At 42.3% G+C, this 16808-nt stretch overlaps 1 protein-coding gene and 1 long non-coding RNA gene across 3 annotated transcripts in view; one reads left to right on the forward strand and one right to left on the reverse strand.

The window, feature by feature from the left end:
* The window catches only part of LOC114877664 (guanine nucleotide-binding protein G(s) subunit alpha), a 22172-nt gene continuing 5364 nt past the window's right edge, over positions 1-16808 (forward strand). The window contains exons 1-9 of one of the 2 annotated variants that reach the window (XM_029190544.2): positions 1-2622; positions 3450-3522; positions 6919-6973; positions 7704-7823; positions 11332-11429; positions 15125-15179; positions 15265-15338; positions 15818-15997; positions 16509-16713. In XM_029190544.2, coding sequence (XP_029046377.1) covers positions 2484-2622; positions 3450-3522; positions 6919-6973; positions 7704-7823; positions 11332-11429; positions 15125-15179; positions 15265-15338; positions 15818-15997; positions 16509-16713 — 999 coding nt within the window. In that variant the 5' untranslated portion in view covers positions 1-2483. Of the gene's footprint in view, positions 2623-3449; positions 3523-6918; positions 6974-7703; positions 7824-11331; positions 11430-15124; positions 15180-15264; positions 15339-15817; positions 15998-16508; positions 16714-16808 lie in introns of those variants that run through there. The other variant, XM_029190552.2, reaches the window with a different exon arrangement.
* On the reverse strand, positions 9071-11656 carry LOC114877716. Its single transcript, XR_003789621.2, has 3 exons — positions 11450-11656; positions 10659-10870; positions 9071-10180 (listed from the first exon to the last, which is right to left on the reverse strand). It is a non-coding gene; the product is annotated as an uncharacterized LOC114877716 (long non-coding RNA).

Genomic DNA, 16808 nt, shown 5'->3' on the forward strand with positions numbered 1-16808 from the left:
GTGTAAGAACTTTTGTTTATTGAAGTTTTAGCAGTTATACATTTATGTTCACAACTTATAAGCATTAGCATAATACTGCATAATATATCCGTTACTTTTTTCTCCTTTTAATTCTTCTGTTTTAAAGATGGTAGTTATCAATAATTAACTTCATGCTGGAAACATCTTAAATAACAATACGACAAGAAGAAGGATAATGGCAAACCAAATAAATACATCGAAAGCATACAAAATTATTTGGTGTTTGCTGTTTTTATTCCCTCTGAATAAAACAACATTTTAATTGTGTATAGTTTCTCATATATTGGTTACGTGGTGTTTTGTTATACATATATCTATATATATACATGTATACAGATTGATTGCAGCGCAACCTATCATATGTATAAAACTAAACGTGCATGTATGTATGAGTAACAGAATATACTAACTTCTATGAACGAGTATGACGCATGAGCACATCGCACACAGTAGTTTAGTTCTGTCAGATATTGTAGATAGCGCTGCAGTCAACGTACTAACACTTAACACGATAGATTGTTAGCTCCGATGTGAGTTTATTTAAAAATTCGAGACGAGAAATTAAACGCGTAATCATCATCGTCCATACAAGTGGAATTTTCGTGATAAAGAAGTGAGAAGAAGATCAAGCGAAGGACAGGGCACTCGAAAGTCAGGATACGAACCTGATCCATCTTAAGCGCGGTGGGCCGCCGCGCTGGTGGGCCTAGCAGACGACATGTTGGCTGCAGGGAGCACCTCGTCTCGGATGTTTTGGCCGCGAATTTCCTCGGGGATTCTTGAGTGAGGAAAGTGAGCGAACGCGGTGAAAGCGAGGTGGTGAGAGAGTAAAATTACTCGAGGGTGTGTGCGAGAGAGGGCACGCGGTTGGGTTCCCCGAGTGGTGGTTGTGCCGTGGTCGTCGACGAGAAGCCTGCGGAGAGGGGTAGAGACTAGTGAGCGGCGGGGAGGGGGAACCCGGACGAGCCCTCGAAAAATTGAGGAGTCAAGGAACGAAAATTAGAGAAAGAAGAAAAAGATACGGACGGATCTGTGCTGCGTACGGGCTTTTCTTCGTGGGTGAAACTTCAGTAACGAGGAGATCGTTGGAAGAAAATTGGAAAAAAAAGCATAGAAGTGAGAGCATAGAAAAAGCGAAGAAACTTGGTCGGTCGCATACATTATCTTCCTTATCTACAGGAGCTGTCGATTCGCGCGACTTTCTTCGATTTACTCGAATAACGAGCTAAGCAGCGCACCGGAGCCGATCTATTTTAACTTCTCGTTGTTCTGTCCGAAGGGTAGGGGCCTGCGAGGCGAGGCGAGGTCGAGCTGTCGTGTACACGCGTCCGAGTCCCTTCCTCTTGAAACGATTTCGCGTGTGTCTCGTGTTCGCGGGCCATCACAGGAGGCGCATCGGACAGTGCACGTCAACCTATTATCCCAGTCCCGGTCTCGCTCCCACTCTCGAATGCTCGTCGTGCCTCGTGCGTACTCCCTCTATCGCAACCTGCCGCGAGACACTCGCGGCCGGTTTCGCCAGTGTTAAACGGAAGATTCGGAAGTGGTTCGGTCGTCTTTTATATTATCGGTATTTTCTGTTCGCGTACCACCGTTTTAGTTGTGCTCAAGCTCGGTATACAACTCGCCCACTTTCTTCCTAGTGGATCAATTTGTTATCGGGCCAGGTGTCACGACCCGTGAACGTCGCTTCGACACGACTGATCGCCCTCCTACGACTAACGACACATTCGGCGTCCACACAGAGCAGCATATTCTCTATCATCGTCGTCGTCGTCGTCGTATTTTCTTAAATACATAATACAGCCAGCGTTCGAGTGATCCATCGTATTGGACCACAAGCAGCACTGTCGATCGTGTGTAGCTATGGTTTCGCGGGCAGTGCAAGATAGTGAAAAAGAAGCCGTGAAGTGAACGTGTTTTGTGTATAATATAATATTTAAGCGAAAATCAAGATACGCGTAGTTGGTGTGCGAAACGAAGAGATAAAGTAAACTCGCGACGGGCAGAATAAGGTGACGGTGGAGGAGGAGTACAAAGGGAGGAAGAGAAAAAAAAAAAGATAAAAGAGAGAAGGTCGGGACGAGAGAGCGATCCGCGTAACCGATAGTGGGTGGAAAAGAGAGAGTTCGATAGAAGGACGAAGCTTTGGTTGTAAGCGCGACGGTGATAGATAAGTATCGAGTGACAGACACGGCCGGAACGAAGGAACGAACTCGTAGGTAGAAAAATACCGTGGAAAAGGGAGTGAATCTCCGCGTATCGCGGAAGAGAGGGTGTACTTATCGAACGTCAGATTCACGCGAGATAAACAACACGCGTCGCCGGTAGTGCTCGTACCACGAGCTCTACGCTCGGTGAGTAGTGGTGATATTTCTCTGAACCGAGAACAACAGAGAACAACAGAAGTGGAAGGGAAGAGCGAAGAGGGTGAGCCGCGCGTGTCTCTCTCGTGGTGTGTCATGGGGTGTTTCGGCAGCCAGAGTAGTAAGGCCAGCCAGGATGACAGCAAGAACCAGAAGAGGCGCTCGGATGCCATCACCAGGCAATTGCAAAAGGATAAGCAAGTTTACCGAGCTACTCACAGGCTCTTATTACTCGGTAAGCGTTAGGTTAAACCTACATCGTTAATCTTCTACTGATATACTTACCTTTATGTATCAGCCAATAATCCCCTTTCGTTTCGTCTTATGCTTCGTTAAATTTATCCACCTGTCCTCTCCTCGGTATGTGTACACGTATACACGTGTCAGGGACGGTGAAAATATTCTCATCTAGAGTGTATACCAGTTGAATCGACTTCGATCTCCAATTTTGGGCAAAAACCGTCCGGCCAGAGGACAGGTTGAACATTATCGCGATGTTCAGCAGCGCGTAATTCAATTTTATCGATTATCGTATGAGCCGGCACCCACGAATATCCAGCGGGCCTCTCGTGTTGTACCCTTTTCGTTCGCTCATCGTCTCCTTCTCCCAACAGCCTTTTTTCGCACAGCGGCCAACGTGGGTGAGCGCGTGCGCGCGTGCGCCCAACTGAAACACAGGCTCAACACGTACGCACGCACGCACACCCTCCACTTATCACGATGCTTAACCCAACACCTAGCCATTACCTTCCTATTCTTCGTTTATGTAGGTCGTCGTTCTAATTCGACGCGAATGTGTGTTGCCTTGCGTATAGACCGTTCTGTAGCTGTAGACTACGAAGCAACAGCTGTTACTTTTCTATTGTCTCTTCGCTCTGTGCAATTACGATTCTTCGAAAATAAATGAACATTACGATATTTCGTTTAAACGTTCGGTGAAAGAAAAACGATAAGCAAAAACCTATATCTGTTTGTTGGTTTACCACTTATGAACGAAACGAACGATGTTAATATTTTTTTCCTTAAAAATTATACATGTATGATTATTTTTCTATATTACAGGAGCAGGAGAATCCGGGAAAAGCACGATCGTCAAACAGATGAGGATATTGCACGTGAACGGTTTCAGTGAAGCGTAAGTTTCATTATTTTAACGTAGTATAGTTTTAAGACTGGCTCCAATAATTCGATATTGTTCACGCGACACGACAAACACCAGCTGTACATACGTAACCTCGAGTCCTTTTTTCTTTTTTTTTTTTTTTTTTTTGTTCCCATTAATACGTGCTCGTGAATGATTCAGCCGGTATAACCAATTCGGTCCATCGCGTGATTGCAATATCAACGCGCGGTCGAAACGAAATCGATCCCATTTTTTCTTCCCTTCTTTTTCATATTTTTTCTATTCTCGACAATCATTCCGTTTGCATTCGACGCTACACATTGCCTTCACTTTCGTTACATTTTCCTTTCCTTTTCTCTTACCGACCGAGCTATTTTCCTCGTCCAGCTGTCCGTTGGAACCTGGCGAACCAAAAATATAACCGCGAAACGATACACGATAGGTAGGAGAGAGAAAGAGGATGACAGACATACATGTGTCGTTATCGTAAAAAAGAACGACACGGTAGACGTATACGTGGAAAATCAGGAGCAACTAGATAGGATGAAAACGACGTGCAAACAGACGGCACGGCCACGGTTCGCGCCTCTGTCGTAAATTCTGTCTGCCTCCGGTAGCTGATAACGGGGACCCGCGAAGAACACCTTATTATTATTACGTTTCGCGCTGATTTCTTCTCAATTCCCTCTTCGCTTCTTTTCTTTCGTTTTCAATCGTTTCCTTCGTTGATATTAATCTATTAATTCTGGGTCGATCGTACACCCTAAGTATCCAATGAAATGTCACACCTTTGTAAATGGAAGGGTACGATCGACCTGGCAAAATTTTCGCGTAGCGAACGGCGGGAAATTCGTACGTTTAAATATCACAGACTATTTTTTGTTAGTGGCGCGAATTCTGAGAAGCGTTACGTGTTCGATGCAGATCTCTTGCCTGTTTACTATGGAAACATACCGTAGAACATTGGTATTTTTAGTTCTTTCTTTTCTTTCAACTCTCTCCCTCCATCTTTTTATCGTTTTGCACGCTAACCGCGTATCGTTCAATTTCACCTTCGATTGCCACCCCCCCCACCTCTTCGTTCTCCACAACAGGCGGGTAAAATATAAACCAGCCAATCCGAAAATAACTCGGTTGTCGCATCTTGCTCGCGATCTATTCGTAATTTGCTCGTAAACGCATCGCGCCGACCCGGTACGATCGTAGATCTTAAATTGACTCGCGTCTCGAACAATTGGGCAATCATATTTTTAGATTATTCATCGAGAAAGTAACGTTATCGCACGGGCACGGAGACGAAACCTTTAAAATACGCCTTAGCAAGCGATAGGATCGTTTCTGTTGGCCGGTCATGCGATTATTTTTAGCATTCTTGTATTTGAATATCGCGTGTGGCACAACTTTTCCTGAAAATACCTCTAAACCACGGTAGGGGGTCCGTGTGTTGATTCGTGGTCACGCACGCCGAATTCAACGACAATCAGCACCAATGTCAAAGAAAAAAGGGAAAACGTATTTTAAAAAAAGGGAGCGTACTTTTGATAGAAAGACGAATTACCGAAAGAGACGGTCGTGTCGTGTCGCACGCGTTGTCGTTTCGTCTGTAAGAGAAACCTGACCGGAATAACGGAGCAATGAAAAGAATAAAAAATAATAAAAAGAAAATGTGAACCTGTATTAGATCGCGACTGTCGTCATTCTCCATCGTTAACTCTACGTAAACATGTCGCAGTTCGCTAGAGGCTGATCCAAGTGACGACAGGAGCCTGGCACAGGTGTCACCGTGATACAATACGAGGACCACGCACGAAACACGATTCGGTCCCTTCGTTTGTCTTAACCCTCCGACACTGGGTCTATTTAAACCAGATGTATTCAAGGGAGCCGCGGCTTCCATTAATTCCATGTCCCTCCTTTAAATAGGTTATGACGGACGAAAATAGACCCTGTATTCTGAGCTCGAGGATTAACCCTTCAGGCCCGACATAGGTAGACCATAAATTTCGGTGCAACGTAGGCTTCCTTTGGCTAAGAGTACTCTTTTGCGCATAGATCCGACTTTTTCGATCCGACTCTGTCGCGCGTTTACGTTTGATGAATGAAAGAAGCGCCTGAGGTGCCCCATTCGTGGACGGTACTGTATTGGTCTGTATTAGCCAGTTGGGACCATCTATTTGTCGAAAGAAGACCAGTAGAGGATCAAAGATGACGTAATTCTTTGGATATCGTTCAAAGACGGAAGCAAAAACGAGAATGAACGAGACAGGGAATCTCTTTCTGTCTCTGTTTGCTCATACCGAAGCTTTATTTTTAATTAATGATGATAAACTTGAATAGATTATGTACGGTCATCAGTTCGTTTTTACTTCGAAAAGTCTCAGGGAAGGGGGAATGATTCTCGAACGTGTGGATTATCTTTTAAAGTGCTCATTGATCATTCATGATTCAAAACACGATCAAGATTGTTTTGAAAATCGATCATGATCGTATTCAACAAACAATTATTCGTGATCAGTTTTATGATCTATATTTCGACGCCTTCGTATTGTATTGTTTGATTATGTTTTCGCGAATAAAACCAGATCAGTGATATCATCTATTATTTGCACAAACTTTAAACTGACAATGCTGTAGTTTTTTAAAATATCGTTTTTTTAAGATCAGATGTTTGTTGCTTTTGAAAGAAAGCCAATAATTTTGATCATCTGTTAGCGTTTACTTTCTGGAAGGCAATGATAAAATATTTTGGGTGTATTAAGATTATATTGTAGATTTTCGATGCAGGTTTTTCGTAGATTGAAAAATAGGTACTCAACAATCGGGATTTGAACTAAGATTTTAGTCTTCTATCCTAATCCATTGCGCCACCATCGTCACTCCTCACTGTGATCCCGATCTACATGTCCCATTTTTCATCGAATTAACGTGGTATATAGGTTAATTGTACCTTTACATCGGTCAGACTGTAACCACCGCACATTTTGTCAATTTGAGACTGACAATCGTGTTACGTCGTATGGTTCAAAGGTTCCTGACCTAATCTATCTTTCGGTACCGTGTATTTATATTTCAGTATATCTTCATTAACGTTTCCATTCCCTCACACTTGCTCGAAAGGTTGGAAACTTTTGGATATTACTATTTAATACGAACGACGCACCACATGTGTCTTGTATAGAAATTAAACTGACTATCCTTAGATAAAATGATAGAAAATAGTGTGTGAAAGTTTAGATTGACTAGGTTTCACATAATAAATAAAAAGAAAGTTCTGATTATTGTATCGAATGGATTATACACGATCGAATCTTCGATTTTTCATACTCTATCGAGCGTTCACTTATAAACGTTTCACTGATGTTATCGAACGATCAAATAAACTGTTTGTTTTTTACATTTTCTGTGCAGGGAAAAGCGGCAAAAAATCGAGGACATTAAGAAGAATATCAGAGACGCGATACTGGTAAGAATTTATAACGATTCATTTATAAATTATAAACCCTCTCAGCTTCTAGCGTAAGTTTTAAGTTTATTTTCATTCCTTCTTGCAATTTCGCGACGAATGTAAGGAATTACTCGCAAACTTTCATTCATTTACTGGGGAAGGTGGAGCAGTATTATTTCTCTAACGCTAAATGGTATAGTACCGCGGAGAGCAATACTGCACAAGGGATGAACCCTTTCCAATTTCTCCATTCATCGTTTCCGCGTTGATGCGTACAAATTTGTACCGTGAGATGCGTGCAAACGTCCGTTTTGACTAGTTCTCGTCATTAACGTTACGTGATACGCCCGTAAATTCGCGACACGAACACTGCCAGATACACAGGGTATTGTCATCAATTTGTCGTTCGAGGCCGTGTTTGGATACGCGTGTCGTACGTAACCTTGCAATCGCTTCCGTATGTCGGGTGAACGTAATAGACAAGCTCTTCCCCGCGGTATTTAAGGATTACCAATTACGTTATCAACGTACCAAACGAATTCACGCCAACGATGATGCGTTAGAGTCTTCGAATCGTTTCCTTCGAAAATCTAAATCCAGTCGCATAAATCATCGACCGGTTTCTGAAAAATCCTAATGAATCATCGTTCCAAAAGTTTCTGCGCGATTCTGGTGCATTAAATTGCATTCCTTCGACTCTACACACGGAGAAAGTAAATATGCTTTAACGGATGTATTCATTTTTCAGACCATCACCAGCGCGATGGGCACGTTAACGCCACCCGTAGCTTTGGAGGATCCAGCAAATCAGAGTAAAGTCGATTATATCCTGGACGTCTCGTCCTCACCGGACTTCGATTATCCCCCGGTGAGTCAGTCGAGTTACTTTTGTTTCGTCTATTTACTTCGTCTTCTAAAACGTAATACCGTGAAAAACATGTCCTGTCCTCGATGAAAGCATTCGCGAATAGGAAACTTTATGGACGCAACGTGAATGCGATTTATCGTATTTGCATGAAAGCCGGTTACACCGTGACCGTAATTTTAAAGGAGCCTGCAGAAACGAACGCGATCGTCTTTCATCGTCTTCTCTAGGGCGACGAGTGGAATTCGTATTTTTCCGATATCAGGGGAAACTTGTTACTTTAAGTTAAATTTTCCCAATCACCATCGACCCACGCGACGATCAACGTCGTTAACAAGTGTCCCCTGATTTCTAAGCGATATTGTATGCGTATTTGAAGGGACCGAGACTAATCATTTGTTCGTATGAGAGCCACTGTGCGGTATGATCAGTGTTTACAATGTTTACACAGCCATCGCACATGTTGGTAGGCTATATTGTGTCCTGGCTATGATGTGCTGCGCCATTCCTAGCCTCGTATACACATGTACGTACGTGCACGAGTTTACTTTAATCGTATTGTTGCACAGAGAGAAACTGGTACAGTGGAAAACACGGCCGTGTATCTTTTCAGTTGATCTGCGAATGTTCCGCGACATGGATCATTGAAACATGTCACGGTGAAAGTATTCGAGTCGTAAGATTCTGTAAATCCCTGGTGATTTTGCAGGATCATCTGGTCGGGTTGGAAAAAACACGAGAAACTGGAGATCCGACTCGTGATTGCCATTTTATCGGTTGATCATGGGCCTGGATTAAACCACTGCTCGTATTTAACGAAACTTTATGATTAACCGTTTAAATTTTCTTGAATTTGGCAATGGTACAAAACTTTGTAATCTTAAGATATATTTTCTTCGTATTTTCGAGTTAATCGTCGATTTAAGAAAAATGAGATGAAATTTTCGAATGACTCGATAATTAGAAGAAATATAAGAGGGTGCAGCACTAAGATATTACGACACACACGTGCGCGCTCGATTCACATTATTTAACCCGTTCAAGTGATTTTGTATTCAGGGCAACGATCCAGCCACACCTCTTTGGAAACGTGCACTGGAAATCAGTAGCATGATTTATCCGTTATAGATCTACTGATTTCTTGTCTATCGACTTGCTTTCTCTAATTTACTCAATTCTCAAATATACAAGTTGAATCGGTGGGTCATAAACACGGTTTGCAACGTGATAACGAAGAATAAGTCATGGAAACTTGATAAATTTGATTCATTTATTATTTATGCTGATGCTTTCTATTAACGTATGACGCATAACGTGTGTCATCAGTTAATTGGATCGATCTTACTTTACTTAAACTGATACGATAGTTAATTAAAATGGAGAAAAGAGAATGAAGGGTCAACGAAGTATTGAGATTTTCATTTGCCAGGCAGTCGAGTGGATTACAGAAACCTTCTGTCAGTTTGAGGAAAATAATGATTTCTCCTGTGCCAGAAAGATCAGCCGAGAGTTTCGGGTGCCGTGAACGAAACGGTTGGAAGTAACGAAACGATGCGGCGCGTCTCGAAATAAAGTCGTCGCGACAAAATAATCCGCGTGTTTTGCGTCATTCACTGGCAGTTGGCGGGTACGTGCGTACGTAGATACGCGGCTGTGTACAGTACCTTCGCGTCTGGCTTTTGTGTACGTGAAATCTATTGTGGCCTCTTGTTTCCAACACGTGATCCTGTACCATGACCATCGAGAACGATGCACCTAAATTAATCGAATTAAATCGCTTGTCCTAACCGCTTGGCTAACCAAACTACCACGTGTCGTTGGTGGCCGTTTACGTTTAAGATGTTTAGGGACGGAACGTCTGTCGACAGGTTGAATCTTCACTGTGGTAGCAGCATTTAATGAAAGATTTTACTCTGAATTCGAATTCCGCCCAGGCAACGTTCATTCTGCCAAAATACACGTTAGTCGGTGGAATTATTTAACGCCAGATCACAACAGGAAGTCGCCACGCCAGTAACATGTCTACCTTCTTTTTCTTTTTTCTCTTCAGTTTTGTTTCACCAGGTTCGACGGTCCATGACCGATTTGTCACTGTCTTTCGGCTCTTTACATATCCTGAGAGGCTCGTTGCGAACCGCGGACACGGAAGATTATTTCGAGCGGACCTGACGCTGAATTTGACCGTGTAGTACATACACGAATCCCACGACGCGTTCATATTTTACGAGGTATAATAAAATAAACTGCGAAACAGTTGTTGTGGATTTTAGTAACCATCGAAGCATTATTATTTACGACATTTGCAGCGAGTCTTTTAAGATTTACTTTGGTCTATCGCCAATGTGCCTCCTAAATGGTAACTGAAAATGAAAAGTGTGGTAAGACCTGGTGAAACTCTAATTATTTCAAATATATATATATTTATAATAAATCCGAAGATTTATTTTTGAAATGTAAACGATTGAAGCTTGGATGCCCGACTTTCAGACTGCTTTGTTTAAGTTTCAGGCGATTGACCGAACAGCTGATCACGTGACATCCTAAATTAATACAAAACGTGGCCATCTACAAGCTCTATCTCGTTATTTGGTAATAATAGTCTCTTCTGCCACGTGATAAGCTGTTCGGTCAGTCACCTGGGATTTAACCCTTTTGGTACCGAGACTCGGGTGTATTTTGGAGGAAGCATAATAAGTATCCAAAGATACATAGACGATCGAAAAAGTGGAAGGTTGAAAGTTAGGTCGCAGCGATGTCTAAGTTTGGAAAGTTGGTTCAATTTGCTTTGAGATCGGAAGCGCTTGGGAACTGTCCCATCGCAAAACAGAAATCTCTCACCTCGAGGAGGAAGTTTCGAAAGGGTTTCTCGATGGGGCGCGCTTTAACTCTACCAACAACGATGTAGTTAATTTTCCCAGCAAGTTGCTTGCCAATGTCCATCCTCTACTTGCTCTGCAAATCAGATTTCGCTAACTCCATTGTCGTTGGTTACCGATTTCTCTTTCTTGTTCAGGAAATCCTTCAGTCATATCCAGGTACCGAAAACAACGCTGTTTCAACAAGAAAGAAGATATAATTTTGAGCGATGTAGCATTTTGTACGCTACGATTTCTGATATATTTCAATAAACGTCACGAAACATAAACATTGGTATGCCAATAACAAGACGTTAAACGTGAACCTCGGATACATGCAAAAATGTCGTCTCGTTGGTCCAAACTATGACGTGGAACGCTTCGTTGCCACGATTAGTACGGTTTCGAGCCAAATTCTTCGTTTCGTCACGGGCGTAGATTTTTTTAGATAATTAATGAGACAGACGATGGCCGCCAAACCGTGAACTTATTTGTAAATCAGCCACGAATATCACGGAAGGCAATCATTTATTTTCGAACGTCATCTCTCATCTTCGTTTCCTCGAACGGGAATTTATTCTGGTTCGAGAGGCTAGAAATATTATTCACGGATCGTGCCATTTTTACTAATCGTTTTTCTTTTCTTTTTTTTCCAGGAATTCTATGAAATCGTGGAAACGTTATGGAAGGATCGGGGCGTGCAACAAAGCTTCGAGAGGAGTAACGAGTACCAGCTGATCGACTGCGCCAAATAGTAAGTGCCATTTTTCTTACCATCCCGCAACGGGAGGTTGGCTGTGTGTCCATCGACACCGATAATAGAGCGGCAACTTGGAAAATTATTATAACGTCAGTCCACGCAGCCGGCCGAGCGTCTTAATATAAAGTAGTGGAACAGCCGTTGACGCGTGTCGTTGATAAAAATAAGAGGGTAAAGTTATTACCCACCTTAGTCGCGTTTGATGCTGTTCTGCACTGCACTCTGTGTTCGAGCTGCGAGAGCATGGCTATTCTAATCTGCTCTTCCTTTCGTTCCCCTCCTATCGTATCATCTGTGATATCGTGATCGTGATAAGAAACACCGCTGATACCATTTTATGCAGATGATGATAATGGTACCAGAAATAGCTGGATTTACCTGGATTCTTTGTCCGTTTAGGGTGGCTCGGCTCATACACGTGTCTGACTTGGTAAATAAAAGATTCGGTTAAATTTCATAAGCGTTCTCATGACCGCGATACATATGGTGTATCCGTGTATATTCATGGGCCTATGACACCGATTTAATGCCAATGAAGACAATGCCTTAACGAGGTAATCGCTTTAATAGCGGCCACTCGTTTATCCGGGGGTTCTCAATCAATTGGCCGAACCTCCAACTTTTTCACGCTGTCTATCTCTAGCACGCAAATCTTTGTATTTATTTCGATTTACAATCTTCATTATACATGGTAATTAATCACAAAGCGTTCTATTTAAAAGAAACATCATCGAGAAAATAAGCTTCGATGGTTCGTCTCTTTGTCGGAAGTGAATTTTACGGATTGGTAAAGTTCCTCGCACGAACGGTTTCGCCATAATTTCTATGAAACTGAAAACGCAGAAGCTCGAAAATCGTGCACCAGTTTGTTGTTGGACGTTATTTTCGCATGGGGCCCCCTTTTAACGGTGAAACTCCGGAACATCGTTCGACCCGATAAATTTATATAAATGAGCGAAAAACTGGCCGTCCCGGTCCAGCAGGTCACTTTAAACGTATCCCTTTGAAAATTACATAGGCGAGGCACAGGTTGTTGCACTAGATCGTGGCCAAACGGGCGTGAATCTCGAGTGTAAACGCGAAACTTGGTCGTTGAAAGCTAACAAACCGGAACCTTGTCGCTTCGTTCATCGTTTATCAATTCGTCGAACGCATTAATTAAACAGAAATTGATTTTAACTACAATCTTATTGAATTTCTAATACGATAATTTTCAATCAAAGCAAATTGCTCGCTTAATTTTCTAAATTAAAAACTGGCAGATAGTTTTTTAATTTGAAATGAAATTTGTTGGAAACTAACAATACAATTACAATGGAGCTCTTCTTCGATCAGTGCCAAACTATTTCTCATTTCAGGACAGCATCAAGATCACGGCGATAGTTATCGCGGTTAAAAATATCCAACAGTCGGTTACTGCACTTCGCCAACGTTTGCGTGAATTTTCAAGTACTTTTTTTTCTCCTCTTCTTCTGGTTCTCTTGTGAAGCTAAAAAGCCTTTCGATAAAAATAGTGCACGGTATTTTTAGGGAACCCCGTTGAAGATATAACGAAGGCAAACCGCGTAGATCTGTCCATTAACTATCCCCATATAGATAAATCCTTTCGAGAAGACGTTGACGATAAAACGAAAGGAACGTGGTCCAATTAATTTTGATTTTAAATTCGATTGTTTAGAAATAAAAAAGAAAAAAAAAATTGAGAGAGGGGAAAATAAACGTTGTACATGGGGGAGAATCGAGTAACGTGCCAATTACACGATGGAATACCTTCGGCACACCTTAAAAAAGGAAACACGTGTCGCTATATATAAACGACCGGTCTATGTGCTGGGATCACTGATGCTGTCACACATAGTTCATGAATGCTTAGGTCGATAACAATCTTCTTCCGTAGGCATCGTCGCGCGTTCGAATAAAAACGAGCATTCTTTTTATCCTCATTAATAACTTTCGATGCAAGCCTAAAAATATATCATCCGAGAAATCAATATTTACAAGTCTTTGACATTTGGATGTAACGGGAACGCGTCGATGACTTCTCTGTTTGGTTGATCAGGTGTCTGCGAGAATAGCTGAGATAATTGAGAATCGCGTTAGGATAGAAATCATCGACTTTCTTACTGGTTGATTTTTCTTTTTGACCGCGTTAATATATCGTCAATTTACCTGTCGAATCGATGGTATTGTTGCTCATTGGAAGAGGTGCATCATCGGGTATCGCGTATCGTTCGAAATAACGTTGTTACAGTTGACCTCAAGGTCGGGAGTGTTACATGCCGCGATAACGAGAAAATCGTTCTGCTGTAGCCAGTGGGTCACGACCTCCTTCCTCTTTCAATTCTCCGGAGGTCGATAACCTCATTTCTGTGCGAGCGCGCCAATTTCATGACCTACCTTTCTCGCGAGCCTACACCGTCCGTACACGCGTCTTCCCTATCGAACCACTTTACCGAAAACCAATTTCCTCCGATTTGTGGTCTGTCAAATTTACTCGAGGAGCCAATTTCAGGTTACTCACACCTGATCTCTTGTTCCGGCTACCCAACGAACCTTAACCCTTTGAGGTCTCTACGCGTAAATAGTTTGGTGAGACCAGGGTATACGTATAATATTGAAACCTGATTTGATATTTCCATATTTAATAAGGACTTTGGAAATAAAAATTATAGGGTTCGTAGATAGTTAGAGGGGTGAATAATGATAGTAGGGTAGTAGGAGAGCTTCGACTTCCTACGCTAGCACTAAAATAAAATTATTAATGGAATAAATCACTCGAAAGCTGTAACGTATAGGGTGCTAAATACCCGACCCAGCAATCCTAGCGTTTGTCAGTAAATATATTATCACCGTCAACCGACTGTGTGGAAGGTTGCATGGTGGTGTCAAAGCAAAGACCCCACCCCTTGTAGGCTCGTACACGTATACACCTGCATCGTATATCGTTACACTACCGTTCAAAAGTATTTGCCCCTTTATACATTTTCGAGGTATCAAACCCTGTGATAAATCTTCTGAAAATACAATCTCTCCGTATAATTCTAATGAAAACCAAGGAGATTTCTTTGAGAATGCTTTTGAACGTTAGGGTATGAACGTGCAACTAAGTAGTTTGTGCTTGCACGTACGATTGATGGGGAGCAGCGGTGGCAGTGACCCATGACCCGGATTGGAAACTGGGTGCCAGAGAGGCATACCCGGCGAGGCCGAGAGGGCGAGAGTTGGGGTTAGGATAGGACACCACCGAGGATCGATTTTCCCTCTTCGTGCGCTCTATCCACCCTAGACACCACAACCAGAGGGGGGTCTTTCGAGAGAAAGGGGGGGGGGGGTGGAATGAGGGATGATGGCAGGGAGAGAAGCAAAGGATGAGAGGGAGAGAGAGAAGGTACGGGAATAGGGGAGAGAATTCTCTCTTTTCTATGCCCTCAACGTTCTACCCTTTTTCTCAGCAGCCACTTCCGCTCTCCATCGTCTACCTTATCGCACCACTTTCGATAGCATACTTCCGTTTCCAGATATCCTGCAACCTTCTTTCTACAGTAAGGATACGTCGATCCTAAAATCTATAGGGTCTTTCAAAAGGGCTGGTCTAATCTATAAAAATTCAACGCTCGCGTATACCGTTGAATAATGATCATTAACGCGATGATATTTTATCTAATCATTGCTTTCCTTCTTTGTTTCAGTTTTCTAGATAAGGTAGCCATTGTTAAACAAGCGGATTACACCCCCACAGAACAGGTAATTGTTAAATTATAAAATTTTCATCAATGGATGTCTCTTCTTTTTTTTTTTCTATTCGTTTATTTATTCCAATTTGTTACAGGACATTCTCAGGTGTCGAGTGCTCACGTCCGGTATCTTCGAGACGCGGTTTCAAGTCGACAAAGTAAACTTTCAGTAAGTCCCGTCATCATCCGATAGCTTCTCGCTTTTGCTCCAGTGTCGCGTAACTATATATAGACGAACGTATTACAGTAACATCGGCCGACGGTAAATATAACGCGAAGCACCGACTCGCATCTCTCATCCAGGCCTCTCTCTGCTGTATATTACACCTACATATAGACCTGTGCACCGTGTGTACGTGCTGCGAAATCCGTTAACCGAGTTAACGCCTCCGCAACTTTTTTATAATATATTTCCACCCTTTTTTTCGCGTTACGCTACGTCGGGGTCGGTCGGGATCCTCCGTCGTTTCCGTATTTTTAGTCTTAACATTTATTTAATGATTTTCTTCGAAATACATCATTTCCAATGTAACTTAAGTCACTAATCATTTAGATTTCTAGATAACCGTCGCGTAACAACGCATGAAATTCTCTTGTTTTATACTTTGTCCATTAGATATTGTAAAAAATAATCGATCGTTTTTGCAGCATGTTCGACGTCGGCGGTCAACGAGACGAAAGGAGAAAGTGGATACAGTGTTTTAACGATGTGACGGCAATTATATTTGTAACAGCGTGTAGTAGTTACAACATGGTGCTCAGGGAGGACCCGACGAAACTGAGACTCCGAGAGAGTCTGGATCTGTTCAAAAGCATCTGGAACAATCGGTACGGATCATCGTCTTGTGCTATGTCCATGCGGATACTAAGAGGATCGATCAAATGTAAACGAGACTATTCACCGGAATCTTCGTTTTCAACAGATTATTGATCCATTATCCATACTTGGGTGGCGCGTGAATGATCCACAATAGTCCGTCACCCGTTCTACGAGAAACGACCTTATTCAATTATAAATGATCTTATTAGGTTTAACGACAGGAAATAAGATTACTAGCTGGTGAGAGTTTCGGTGAATTTATTGTGGCAATCAAAGTATTAACCCCTGACGAGTCAAACGACGCCGCAAACCGATACCGGGTCACTTTAAACTCTTTAACTGAAATATTTGTTTATTTACAAAACCCTTCCTCCTTCCATCATTTGTATTTCTTGATCGGTCTACAGTATAAATGTATCAGTGTTCTGGAAAGTCTCAATTTACCGTTGATCCATCCTCATAGTATTCGATTACGAATCGACAGAGAAATCGGTATACATTACCGTTGTTTCCTTTTAGGTGGCTCCGCACAATTTCCGTAATCTTATTTTTAAACAAACAGGATCTATTGGCGGAAAAGGTAAAAGCCGGCAAGCACAAATTAGAGGACTATTTTCCAGATTTCGAGCGGTACAAGACACCGGTCGAACCAGGGGTAGTAGCGGATCCCTCGGAACCGCCTGACGTTATAAGGGCCAAGTACTTCATTAGAGACGAATTCCTTGTAAGTGAATCGTCGTTCTCTCATCTCGTATTCCGTATATCGTATTATTCTTATAACTCGCTCTCTTAGAACGATCAGAGTGGTTGTACGTATGA

This window comes from Osmia bicornis, chromosome 3 (assembly GCF_907164935.1).
Source record: "Osmia bicornis bicornis chromosome 3, iOsmBic2.1, whole genome shotgun sequence".
Taxonomy (NCBI): Eukaryota; Metazoa; Arthropoda; class Insecta; order Hymenoptera; family Megachilidae; genus Osmia; species Osmia bicornis.